Source organism: Cnephaeus nilssonii, assembly GCF_951640355.1.
Source record: "Cnephaeus nilssonii genome assembly, chromosome: 16".
Taxonomy (NCBI): Eukaryota; Metazoa; Chordata; class Mammalia; order Chiroptera; family Vespertilionidae; genus Cnephaeus; species Cnephaeus nilssonii.
The window spans coordinates 56,677,271-56,690,537 of NC_137087.1; the positions used below are offsets into that span (position 1 = coordinate 56,677,271).

The 13,267-nt window shown below is 60.0% G+C and overlaps 1 protein-coding gene across 1 annotated transcript in view; it reads left to right on the plus strand.

Moving 5' to 3' along the window:
* The window catches only part of GRK5 (G protein-coupled receptor kinase 5), a 181,432-nt gene that overhangs the window by 149,880 nt on the left and 18,285 nt on the right, over positions 1 to 13,267 (plus strand). The window contains exons 5-6 of the mRNA XM_079793399.1: positions 10,716 to 10,816; positions 12,749 to 12,841. Coding sequence (XP_079649525.1) covers positions 10,716 to 10,816; positions 12,749 to 12,841 — 194 coding nt within the window. The remainder of the gene's footprint in view (positions 1 to 10,715; positions 10,817 to 12,748; positions 12,842 to 13,267) is intronic.

Genomic DNA, 13,267 nt, shown 5'->3' on the forward strand with positions numbered 1-13,267 from the left:
GAACAGCCAGAGTGGGGAGCCGAACCCGGGCCTGTCCTCTTCCCACTCCCCTCCCAGCCACAGGCCTCCTGTCCTTGGGCCTCACGCCCCTGGGTGGAGTGAGGCGGTAGGCTGGCCAGGTGCTGTCTGACGGTGCCTCCCACTCTCCCACCTAGAGCAGTAAGACCTGCAGCCCGGAGCAGCTCTTACTATGTGCCAAACACGGTATTACAGCTTCAAAAGTTAATCAAAGACAAAATTCCCCCCAAATCAGCCTCCCGGGTGCTTCATGGATGAGTAGATCTGGGCGGGCAGGTGGGCCGAACTGAGGATATATACCGGCCGGCCAGTCTCTCCTGGCCCCTCTCCAGCGATTGGCCCTGAGCCTGGGCACCGACGGCCACCTTGCATGGGGTCCTTAGCATTTTCTCATGTCACGATCTCCCTACACCACATTGTAAGTGACTGTGTACTTGTCCTTCAAATAGACCGACCTTTTTCTCCCTTCCCCCACCACCCCCGCCCCCAACCTCCTGGAAAACAATTTCTCTTTGCCTGAAGCCTGATTTTTCCTTTTCCGGCTCCTCCTGGTGTTCTGGAGTCTGGCGTGCCAGCTGGGGCTCCTCACAGCAGGCCCCAGCATGCCCGTCTGGGTCCCTCTTCCTTTCTCGTGACCTTCCAGGTCAGAAAAGTTGGATGTTCCTTTGATGCTGGTGGAGCCAGCTCTGGCTCTGACCCCGTTCCCATGTGTGTATAGTATTTCCTGCCCAGAGTTCCTCTCCTTAGAGTGGCCGGAGCCAGAGGAGTCAGCCCTAGGCTTCCTGAGGACGCCCCTGCCCCCAACCTCTGCCCTCGGGGGGCGGTGACGCAGGTCCCCGGTGCCTGTGTGTGGCCTGACAGGTGGGCCTCGGGCAGAGAAATGATGTTACGGAGGGAGGGGTCGGTTGGATTCCCTGGATCTTCCTGCCCCTCCTGCACTCCCAAGCCCCACGGAATGAAATCCTCACCGGGGGAAAAAAACCTTCCAAGATATTTCCAGCACAATTGCAAAGCGGGGCCAGTCTGGAAGCCGTGGGATGGGAGGGTGTTCTGGAAGACGGAAAGTTGGCTCGCCACACCCTGGCCTCTCACGCACAAGGAATGAGGGACCTTCCCCACGGGAGCATCCTGCACCCAGCCCTTCGGACCCAGCACCCCTGGAGGACTACCTGGACGGGGCCGCACTGACCCAGAGCAGAGCTGGCTGGATTCAAGCCGCTCGCCAGAAAAAAACCCACCCCCTTCTCCAGTTCCCGAGAGCAGCTCTCGGCCCGTGTAAACAGCCGTCATCCCCCCGCGTGCACTGTGGGCCCGCGGGTCGGGTCGTGACCGGGGATTATCGAATTGACAGAGCCCGGCTGGCCCCCCTCCACATCTCCAGGCACATTTCATTTTGTTAATTATCCTTCTTCGCTTTTGACGTAAAGAGTCAAGGTCTGGGTCAGGGTTGCTTGTGTGTTTTCCTTTCTTCCTCATTAAAGCTGCCCAGCCCTCCGGGCCCCTGGCTGAGTCCTGCCAGCGTTGGAAAACATCCTCTCCCGTCCTGACTTCTAAAAGTCCTTCAGCCTCATTTCTGCGAAGCCGCTTGAACAGCAAAGGAAATGTGGGTCAAGATCCTTTACACTCCAAACTGCTGTGCCCTTCTCGAAGGGCTGTGGGGTTTCTCAGGGGCTGTTTCTGCACGTTGCTCACCCAGGGAAGTGACACCTAGGACCGAGAGTGGCCAGGCAGCAGGGCATCGTGGGAAAGGGCTGGAGCCCCTCACTCGGCACTTCCTGGCCTCATGGCCCCCCACTCTCTGATCTCTGTGAGCCTGCTGTGTGTCCGGGGTCCTCAGAGTCATCTTCAGTGTGTCCAGAGAAGCATCCATTTGCCATAGGCCTCCTCAGGGTACCTCCCAGTGGGCAAGAGCCAGGAGCCGAACGAAGGAAGGTCTTCCTTATGGCCCAGTCAGATCCCCTGCAACCCCCAGGCCCTGTCAGACCTCACCTCAGCCATGAATCCGCTGCGTCCCATGTGGCCGCCCCTCTGAGCCCTCCCTCCTGGAGGCCACCACACTCAGCTGCCCTCCGCCCCGTCCGCCTTAAACTCGCGCCGTTGGCCAAGTGAGCTGGTCTGTGAGTCCTGGGAGTGGACCGTGCACTGAGCACAGCCTGGGCACTCGGGGACCCTGTGTGGCTGGCGGACTGGGTCAGCCCGACCCTCTGGAGAAGCTCGGCTCCCTGCGCTCTCACCGGTGGCAGCGGCAGCACCACCTCCAGCTCCGCCTGCGGAGCCGGCTCCTGTAGTAACCAGCGATGCCAGGGTCAGGGTTACCCCCAAATCGGTGCCAGAGATCATTGCCCAGGGAGGTCAGGGGATGGCCGGGTGGCTGCGTGTGTCTGCGGTGCGATGGAAGTGTGGGCGTCAGAGAGGCCCCGGGGCTGCCCCAACCCGCTGTCAGGGCATTGGCCTGCCTCACTTCCTCCTCCAACTGCGGGGAGCCCAGCGAGCCCCTGGGCCCCTCGACTGGTCTTTGGCTGCTCATCGCGGCAAGTTAAAGGTGCCGTCGGGCTCCATCTTCCTAAAGGCTCGATGCTGTCGGGTGGGAGGGGGTGTCCCTCTGGGGAAGGCCCTTTTGAGACTGTCGGGAAGATCAGGGTTTTGTGGGGGCCGGAGCATAAGTAACTTGGGGAGTGTCTTCCCTTTAAGAAGAAGAACAGAATGGTGGGTACACACGCGAATGGGCCAAGAAATCACCACGAAGGACTGCCGCGTGGAGATGCAGGTCCTTTCCTGAGATCTCGAGGGGACAGACAGACGGACGGACAGGCCGATGTGGAAATGCTTCCTGGGAAGCGTGGCCCCTCTAGCGCCCAGGGCTGCAGGCAAAGGGCCCTGAAGCTGAACTTCCTCTGCTTCAGAGTAAATCGCTTCTGTTGGAGGCCGTGCCCACCCCGATGGGAGGCAGTGAGCGTCGCCTGCCCTCAGCACGTCCAAGAGGCACAGTGCCCACAGATGGAAATACACACAGCGCTGTGCGGGGCAGGCTTGCCACGTTTCTGGTTTCTGCCTGTCCAGCCGTGTGTCCCTGCCCCACGGGGCTGCATCTGGCACGGTGCTTGGCCGTGCGGTCCACCCACCAGGCCGGCCACGCAGACACTCGGGGAGGGGCCGGGGGTGTTTCGGCCGAGAGCCGCGGGGCACAGACATCAGGCCCACGTGGAGGGGATGGTGGCCTCACGGCATGTCACTCGTGAGCACGTGGCTGGGCTGATTTACTTTCCCCCGGTGACCGAGGAATCAACACCCTGCCTTTTCCCTCTGGTCCTGTTCTTGTTTGGGGCTCACGTCTGCCGCCCGGCCGCGGACAGACAGAGGAACTGCCCCAGACGGACACGGCGCACGGCCGCGGTTTCTCCACGAGGCACCGAGGGTTTTGATTAACAAGGTGGAAGAACGGCGCTTTCCCTTCCTGTCAGGCCGACCTTGAGTCAGCCCTCAAGTGCGGAAACGCCGCCCAAGGCTGCCGTTCAGGCAGCTCGCCTCTGTCTTCTGGTTGTGATTGGACAGGCAGGTTTCATTTCTAGCCAGGAGTTAGGGTTGGAACGGGCCCCCCGCTTCCCCGCTCCTGCCTGGCCCTGCTTTCTTCCCTGTTCCCGTCCCTGGCGTCGGGTGAGCTGGGCTGAGGGAGCTTGTGGATCTTGGAACCAGCCCCCTGGAGAATGGGGAGAGAAAAGCAGGAGAGAGGAAGCCCCTGGTGGCTTGGGTAGCGTTTGGAGGGTCCCCCTAGTCACCTGCCCCACCTCCTGGTTTTACAGATGGTGAATTAGTCTGGATTCTTGGCACCAAGTGGCAGACACTGAATCCAGTTGCTCAAACAAAGGAGGAATGTATTGGCTGGTGGGGACGATTGAATGAAATTGAGAGAGAGACACGGCTGAGGAACCCCGGGGCTGAGGGGGTGAGGAACCCCTGGCACCAGGATGCCTCGACCCCTGCTGGCCACCCTCAAGCCTCTGGCCCACCGTTTCGGCCTGGGACAGGCACTCCAGCCAGTTGTGACTAAGACAATCCCAAAGGACTCTCACTGTCCCCGTTGTCATGAAGGCAGGGGGTCGACCAGATGGCCTCATGAAAGTGCTTCTGATGGACAGACCCCGTGCTCCCCGCTGCCTCTCTCCCGCTGAGTGTGCACGGGCACACACGTTTATTCCACACGTATACGGATCTCCTGCTGTGTGCCAGGAGCATCACCAGTCACTCCAGCAGAGCGAGTGGGGCGAATGCAGGATTGGGAGCCAGACCGGCCTGGATTGGGATCTCAGGTCCACTGCTGACCGTTCAGTCTGTGAGCATCCAGCGCTGTGCTGAACCCTGATGAGACAGGAATGAGCAGGATCGTTGCTGAGGCTCAGTCTCTGCTGGTGACCGGGAACAGCCCCACCCCCCCCTCCACCCCCCCACTTACAGTTGTTCTGGGGAGCAACAGAAGTATAACGTTGTGGGGAAACTCACGTCGAGGAATAGTGACTGTCAGGCTGCCCCCATCCCAGGCGCTCACAGCCAGAGCCTGGGTCCCACCCCGCCCTCGCCCACGGCCAGGCCCCGGCAGCTGTGCGCAGAGCTTTCGGCCGCTGACGCAGACCCCCCTCGTGACCGGTCTGTGGGCGGCGGGGTGTGTTGTGAAAGCACCCCTCCTCTGTTCCTGTGCTGGAGGGGAAATGGAGGTGCCCGCCCCCCAAGAAACAGCTGCCTGCACCCTGGTATGGGCAGGATGGAAGGACCGCTAGGCAGCCCCTTGTTTGGAAGGAAGGGGGACCCTGGACCCTCTTTCTCCCAGAGTGCCTTGCCTCTCCGCTGCTCCACTTTTCCTGAAGGCCGCGTCTGTCCATGTTGGGAAATTGCACATAGTTTACATGGGAAATGTCAGCTGCCCACATATGAAAATATACACATCATTAAGGCCTAAGTGCTTGCGTCTGGAGATAGAGCGGCAGTCTCCTGGGCTGACCTTTTGTTCGCTGATGGAACCGCTGCTAATGAGCGTGGAGCTCCTCGGTGGGATGTTTTCATATGTTGAAGCGAAGCATATGGTGGCCATTAGCCTGGGGGTGGTGGGGGAGCATTATACAAATAGCATTTGCCCAAACAGGCAGAGTCCACTGCACCTCATTCTCCAGCCCCGTGGCCCCCAAGAAGGGCTTGCTCCTCAGGGCCAAAGTCACATCCCCTCACACTGTCTGAGAAGGACAGTGCGTCCTTGGAGGGCACGGTGATGGGGGGGGTAAGGCTCGGACCAGATTGCCAGGGGCCAGCAGTGTGGCCGTGGAGGGGGTCCTTCCCTCCTTGGTCTTTTCTGTCAGTCTCCGCTCTGTGCCACGCGTGGGTGAACCGGCTGGGCCCTGAGGGGTCTCCCCAGGAGAGCCCTCTGCGATCTCCTCCCCCCACTGCTCCATCTTGGGTCCTGAGTCTCTGAACAAGTAGAGGGTGTGTGCTTCCAGAAGGCTCCGAGGGTGACCCCAGGATTATCGACCTCTCCCTCAGGGCTCCCCCCCAACGGATCTCTCATTATCCCCTCACCTGTTACTGCAGAGGCCGCACACCTCAGGTCTGAGATGACCCACTAGGTCATTATGTCCCCTGTGCCACCCGGTCTCAGAGGCCTGCCGGCTGGTCTACCTGTGGGTGTCAGTGAAGCACAGGCACAAGGGGCTCAACAGCGCCACCTTGTGGACTAACCGCCACACTGGCCGAGGCTGGATGACCTGGTGGGTGCAGGCAGAGCCCATGGGGCTTGGCTTTCGGCCGCCTGGGGCCCCCAGGGCACCGAATCATTCCTGGTCGATACTGTGCCTGAATATGGTAGAGGTTTCCTTTTTTTTTTTTAAATTTTTTTATTGATTTCAGAGAGGAAGGGAGGGAGAAGGAGAGAGAGATAGAAACATCAATGATGAGAGAGAATCACTGATCAGCTGCCTTCTGCACACCCCCCACTGGGGATCGAGCCCACAACCCGGGCATGTGCCCTTGACTGGAATCGAACCTGGGACCCTTCAGTCCGCAGGCCGACACTCTAACCACTGAGCCAAACCGGCTAGGGCAGAGGTTTCCATTTTGATGGAGCAGAGATGAGAGAGGTCTGGCCGAGGCCACGTGTCCGAGGGCAGGGTCACTTTCTTCTCTGCAGGAGGGGACAGAGCTCTTTGGTCAGTGCCCCAGGCTACGTGGCCTTGTCCCCCAGGCATGTCTTTCTGTCTTGAGCTGTCCCAGGAGTTGACCACAGAGCCCTCCTAAGAGCAGCTGGGGTCCTCATGACTGTCGTCAGAGGGGACTTTCTGGCAGAGCTGGGCAGACTGGTCACATCGAGGTTGGCCAGCTGGTTAGCTTCGGCTGCCCGTGACCATCGGGAGTCAGGCCGGCCTGGATTGGGGTCGCAGGTCCACTGCTGACCGTTCAGTCTGTGAGCATCCAGCGCTGTGCTGGACCCTGATGAGACAGGAATGAGCAGGTGGGGCCTCCAGCGGGAGAGAAACCCTGTCCCAGTCCCCCCTAGCCTGGAAGCCATGCCCCCCCACCAAGACTTCATGCCACACATTTCAAAGGACTTAGACCCCTAAAAGGACAGCGTCCTTTTCAGGCCAAGGCCTGCAGGCTGGCGCTACTTGAGGAGACCATCTGGCGGCCGAAGATAAGTGTCATTTCAAGCCCTGCTGGCGGGAAGGGGTCCCAGGACCCGGGGGACTTTCTCAGAGACCTTCCGGCTGCTTTTCGTTCTGTCAACACCTAAGGCCTTGAGGCCCGTGCAGTTGGACATGGAGGAGGAGGGCGCCCATCCCTCCTGCCCACCCTGACCCTCAGCTTCCTCCCAGAGGGACAGTCCCTGGTAGAAGGAGCCACTGTGCTGCCCAGCCCAGCTCTCCTGCTTTCCCGGTCCCCAGTGCAGCGAGGTGGCATTGCTCCCAGCCCCCCTGGCCTGTAGGGTACACCCCACCTTCAGCCCACCTCACAGGGCCCCTGGGACCAGGAGGGAAAGGGATCTGAAACGGTCTTCAAGGGCTGGGGGTGGGGGGCTGGGGTTGCTGAGGCCTCATAGCCTTTTCTTACGTGAGGGGGTACACTCACTGCGCAGAGGGCCCAGGAGCCTTCCTAACGGTCTCCCCCCGAAATTCACTTCTCTCCAGGGACACAGACAGCGAGTGTCCCCCTGAAATGCCCTCTGAGCAGCTGCTCCTTCTCCCCTGGCGTCTGGGTTTCTGTTTCTGACCTAAGCTGGCCAGCAGCTTCTTACTCCCGTCTTATTGGCAAAGGTGGCATTCCCTGGAGTCACTTGAAAGGGGTTTGGTTGGAGTCCTTAATCTCTTCATGTCGAGCCAAGGACTGAATTTAAGCCCCCGGTTGTTACACCAAACACATTCTTACCTGCTCATTAACTCCCGTCGGGCTTCCACTGTGGGCAGTGCCCCCAGAGCCCCCCGCCAGCCGATGCCAAAGAGTGGGAGTGGTGTGGCTGAGAAGGCAGCCCAGGTGGCTGTCCTCAACGGCAGGTGGGAGGGACCAAGAGGGGAGGGAGGTCTGAGGCCAAATTCTGCTCTGCCTCTGCCCATCCCCCCTGAAGCCTTTCCCAGATGACCCCACCCCGTGAGGATCTCCTCCTTACCTGGGCCAGTGGCTCATTGCCCTGAGCTGTCCGCTCCATACAAGCTCTGCCTGCCTCTGCCAGAGGACCTGGGGGTGTCCTGGTCAGCCCCAGGGCTAAGGCCACACCTCAGAGGCCTCCTGGGAGGTGGGGAGTGGATGAGGGAGCTCAGGAGGCTCAGACACCCCCCCCCCCACCACCACCACCACCTCCAATCAGACTCATCAGTTGATTTCAGAGAGGAAGGGAGAGAAGAGAGGGCTAGAAATATCAATGACGACGGAGAATCATTGATTGGCTGCCTCCTGCGCACCCTACACGGGATCGAGCCCGCACCCCGGGCATGTGTCCCGACCAGGAATCGAACCGTGACCTCCTAGTTCATCTGGGAAAGGCTTCAGGGGGGATGGGCAGAGGCAGAGCAGAATTTGGCCCCAGGAATCGAACCGTGACCTCCTAGTTCAACCACTGAGCCACGCCAGTTGGGCTCAGGCTTATTCTTGACCCAGCCAACGTGGGTTCAAATCCCCTCCGTTCCACTCACTGCCTGGGTGACCTTGGGCAAATGCCTCCACCTTTTAAACCTTGGCTTCCTCATCTGTGAAATGGACATCATGAGAGTGTCTACCTCATAGAGCCACATGGCGATGAAGTGAGATAATGCGTGTCAGGCCTTTCACAGTGCCTGTCCAGGGTTGGCCTCAATACAGGCAAAGCATTCTTGTATGATTTCTGTTGGTTTGAAATATTGGGTCTGTAAGTAAGTTTCATTTGGATGAGGAGAAAAGAAGCTTGCTGATTGAAAAAAGGTTGGAGAACCATGGATTCCCAGCCAGCCCACTCTGTGTGTACATCAGCACAGATGGCCAAGGACCGGGAAAGGGCTTTCCTGTTAGGATCTCCCCTTCTCTCATGTGTCTCACTGGAGAAAAAGTGCTTTGAGGTCAAGGACCACACTAGTTCACCTTTTAACCACCCTCCCGGCCCCCGCCCCCGCCCCTGCCCACTGTGCCCCTGCCAGGCTGGGCCTCCTGCGGGTAAGAGTGTGTCCTCCCTGGGTGAAGTCTGATGACAAAGCAGTGGCCCGCCCACCCAGCATCCCTGTTCGGTCTTTGCTGACTCACCCCAGGTGCCAGTCATATCCCGGCACAATACGTTGTACCTTCTCTCTCACCAGCTCTGGGCCAGCCACCAGGCCCTTCAGACCAAGGTTGCCCAGCCACCAGCTCACTTTCTGAAGCAGATTTGCAGTGGCCTCGGGGTCTGTGCTGATATTCTATTGCTCTGGAGTATCCTGGAGTTATTGGTCCCCAATAAACTCAGCTGCCAGAGTCCCAAGAAAGCTCCCCAAGGATTAGAAGAAAAAAAAACCCTCAACCATCAATTCCCAAGTCTTGAAGGACCCAAAGGTCATCTCTGGAGCAGCCCCTTCCTGTTGCAAGGGGGGATGGGAGGCCCCAGATGGCCAAGGGCAGAGGTCGGACCAGGGCTCGGGGCTCCAGCCTCTTGGTCGAGCATCTTTTCTGCAAAAGGAGGAGCAACGCGCTCCAGAGACCAACTCTCTCTGGTTGCTCTTCCGCCATCTCATTAAGTTGTCCACGTGGGGACGGAGGGTGGGAGGGAGCCACCGCCACCCAGGGTTGGCGACAGCAGCCATCTGGGAGATGCTCTGGGATGGTGGTGTGACTGGCTCTGTCTGCGCTGGGAGTTTGGGGGGCGTTTACCATCACAGCAGCTCCCCCCACACCTGAGGCTCCACCCACCCAGGGGCGGGAGGCCCCAGGACAGGGGAAGACCTGCAGAGAGGGCAGGGCCTGGGAGAGGAAGAAAGAAGGCAGGAACATGGCATTCAGAACAGTGGGCACCAGAGGATGAGCCACTGGTGTCATTCACCAGGGCCATGCCAGGCAGCTCCACCTCCTCCCCCAGGATCAAACCCCCCAGACACCCCCCGATGGGCTTAGCAGGACAGTCAGCCCCACAGTCACACGTCAGGAGCTGGGGAGAGGAAGCACGTCTCTCCTAGCTCAACATCTTTGGAAAAGATGCGTCTACACCCCATCTTCCTGAGCGCACTCCCTGCAATTTTCTCAATTGTTCCTGTAATTTATTAAAAACCCACCTCAGGGCCCAGCTGGTGAGCGAGCAGCTGGTGGAGGGTGACTGGTGCGGGGAGTGGTGGCTGCGGGAGGGGCTGCCTTCCCAGCCGGCTGCTGCTCCTGGGTAGGACGCTGGAGCTGTCCTTCAAACGGGAAATGCTCCGGCCAGGCAGCTTACCCGAGGAGGAGAAGGAAATGACAGGACACTTATTGCACACTTTTCTGTCACGTGCCAGGATCTGGGCCAAGGGCTTGATCTAGTGGTTTTATTGATTCCTTCTGGGAGAAACTGTTATTTCTGATCATCTTCCTGATCACTGAGGCTGAGCAGTTAGACCAGGGTCCCACAGCTACAAGTAACAGATGTGGGATTCGAACCCTGGTGTGTCGGTGCCAAAGCTATAGATCATTAGAGCTGCTGAGCTCCCCTCCCCTCCCCTCGCTGCATCCTGTGAGAAGGAGCAGCTGACCCTGTGTCGTCCTGTTCACTTGCCCTTTTACCCCTTCCAGATCCTTTTGTACGTGACCTTGAGGCTGGGCAGGGGTTCATCTCAAGTCTACCCCGTGAGGAGACAGCCCCGGGGGGGCGGGGGGGGGGGGCTCACCAATGAGCCGGGCTTGTTGCACAGCCCCTCCACCTCATTCGGTTCTGCCGCAGACCCAGGACATGGGCCATCGTTGTCCGTGTTCTGCACACGAGGGCGGTGATGCTCAAAGGAGCCCTGTGACCTCCGGGCGGTGATGCTCAAAGGAGCCCTGTGACCTCCAGGAGGTCCCCCCACTGACAGCGGCAGAGCAGAAACCTGACCCGAAGTCTGGGCCCGCGCACCACCTTCCGGCCCAGCCACCTCCCTGCACCCCCGGGCACTGTGCAGGCGGCCCAGGGCCAGGGGTGGGCGGGCGGGGAAGACCACCCTCCCCTCACTAACCCAGCCGCCCTGCTCCTCCCCCTCGCTGACCACCTCTTCTCTTCCCTCCAGTCCCCAGTTTTCGTCGCCCAAGTCGGTCGGGACCTGGTCTCCCAGACGGAGGAGAAGCTCCGACAGAGGCCCTGCAAAGAGCTCTTCGCGGCCTGCGCACAGTGAGTGCCCCGGCGGCCGCCTCCCTGCCGCCCTCCCTCCCGGCCCAGCCCGGGGCAGGGGGAGGGGGGGGCAGGCCCTCGGCACCTCTGCCAGCCACACAGCCACCTGGACGAGGGCTGCTACCAGCTCCCACCTGGAGCGCTGGGCACGGCAGGCTGGTCTGCAGGGCCCAGGGCCCCGGTCAAGCCGCCCAGATGTTTGTAGACTCCTTAAGAAGGGAAGAAGATAGCAGGGGGCCGAGTCCAAAGAAAACAGCTGCTTCAAAGGGTGTTGAGAGCGGTGGCTCTCCAGGCTGTTGAGACGGAGAAATGTGCAAAAATCTGACCCAGTCTGGGTGGTTTGGGAATCCTTCCCAGGCCCCCCAACCCCCTCCGCTGCCGCCAACCTGAGCCGGGGGCACTGCTGCAGGGGGGGGCTGCCTTCTCTGACACCCCATCACCTCTGCAGGGCATACAACCACCCTGACGGAACAGGAGATAAGTTGGTGCCGGCTCTGTACCAATCAAGCCCCCCCAAACCCCCTACCACACTCTACAGAGGCTTAACACACACCTGTTCATGTGCCCACACACACCGCTCCCCATAAGCTGACAGGTGTGTGCACACACACGTACCTACATGCAAGAGGCCTCTAGAGCCAGGCCGCCCACACGGCTGGATGAGCCTGGGACTTGGCTCAGCCTCTGCACCGCAGACGGCAACTGGGTGCCTGCTGCGTGCCCGGCACCATACTTGGAGCTGGGGTGCTATGGTGAGCAGGACCCAGTCCCGGCTTCCTGGCAGGTGGGGAGGACAGGAAAGCCAGCTCCCGTGCCCTGGGAGCCGGATGATGAGGACGGACACTAGGGAGGTCAGATGGGGCCCAGCCCTGTGCTAGGTGCTGAGCAGAGACCCCCACGAACAAAACAAGCCTGGTCGCTGCCCTCTTAGAACCGGCCGAGGGTCAGGTCTGAAAATGGGTGAGGCCCCGGGCTGTCCCCCTGAGGACGTGCTCACCCTGACCCCCCACGCCAGCCCCGGGTTTCCGGTTTGGCAGGACACGGCCTCTAACGTGCATGTCCTCTCCGTCCCCGGGTCCCAAGTGCTGGGCCAGGTTGGTCAGCATCGCCACTTTTCAAAGGGAAGCAGCCCGTCCCTGCCTGCAGCCAGGTTCCCAACCCGGGCCGGGCCCCCCGCAGGTGACCGTGGCGAACCTATGACACGTGTGTCAGCACTGACATGAGTAGCCATTTCTGATGACACGCGGCCGCTGAGGTGGCCGCATGCTGAGGATGAAACATTTGCTGCTCCTGAGGATGAAACATTTGTGAAATAATGTTTTTTCCTCAAAGTGACACACTACCCGAGTTATGCTCAGTTTTTTGGCAAAGTTTGACACACCAAGCTCAAAAGGTTGCCCATCACTGCCTTAAACTCTGCTGCGGGGATGAAATCTCCCTGCGGCTCTGCTGGTCCTGGACCCAGGCCAGAGCCTGGGCCCTCAGGGCCACACCCCGCCTCAGCCCCTACCACCCACTATCTCAGAGTCCCTCCCCTGCACCCAGCTAAGTCTGCCTCTGTTGTCTTTTCATCACCCGTCCCTTCTACAGAGAGAGCTCCCTGACCCCCAGGGACCTCCCTTAACCCTCCTTCATAACACGTCCCTGGGGTCATGTATGTAGTATTTGTCACTCACCCCATCCCGACGCCACCCGAGTGCTCACTGCTGCCCCCAGGCCGAGTGTGCCCGTGGCAGGTGCTCGGTGCCTGTGGGCGGGCCAGCTGGGCAGTCTCCAACCGCCTCCTCGGATGATGGGGCCTCTGGCCCCTGTGTGTCTGCATTTCCCAAGCCTGGGAGTGGAGGAGGCCGGGCGTGAACCGGCCGGACACGGCTCTGCCCATCTGCCTGAGGCCAGGATTGTGAATGTCTGTCTGTGTTTCCCCCCGAGCAGGTCTGTCCACGACTACCTGAGGGGAGGGCCCTTCCTCGAGTACCTGGACAGCATGTATTTTGATCGCTTTCTCCAGTGGAAGTGGTTGGAAAGGTGAGTGCCGCCCTGGCACTCCCCACGCACGCGTGTGCCAGTGTGTTTGGGGGGGGGGCACGTTTTCACCTGAGAAGTCATGTAAGAATCAGTTCCCTCCATGGGCCGATGGCCCCCACAACGTGAACAGTCTCTCTCCTGTGAACTCCGCTCCTGTGTGTTCGTCTGGAAGCGCGCTGCCTGTGCTTGCTACCGTGGCTTACCCACCGCTCACCCCCTCAGCCACCCGCACTCAGCATCTTGGCAGCTCGTTCTTTCTTTCTGTCCTTGGGAATTCTTCCTCCACCAGCAAGTGAAGAGCTGCCATCGCCGCTGATGAGCTGCACATCCCCTATTTAACCCAATCGCCTGTTTAAAAATATATGTGTGTTTTTATTGATTTCAGAGAGAGGAGGGGAGAGGGGGAGAGAGAGAGAGAAACATCGA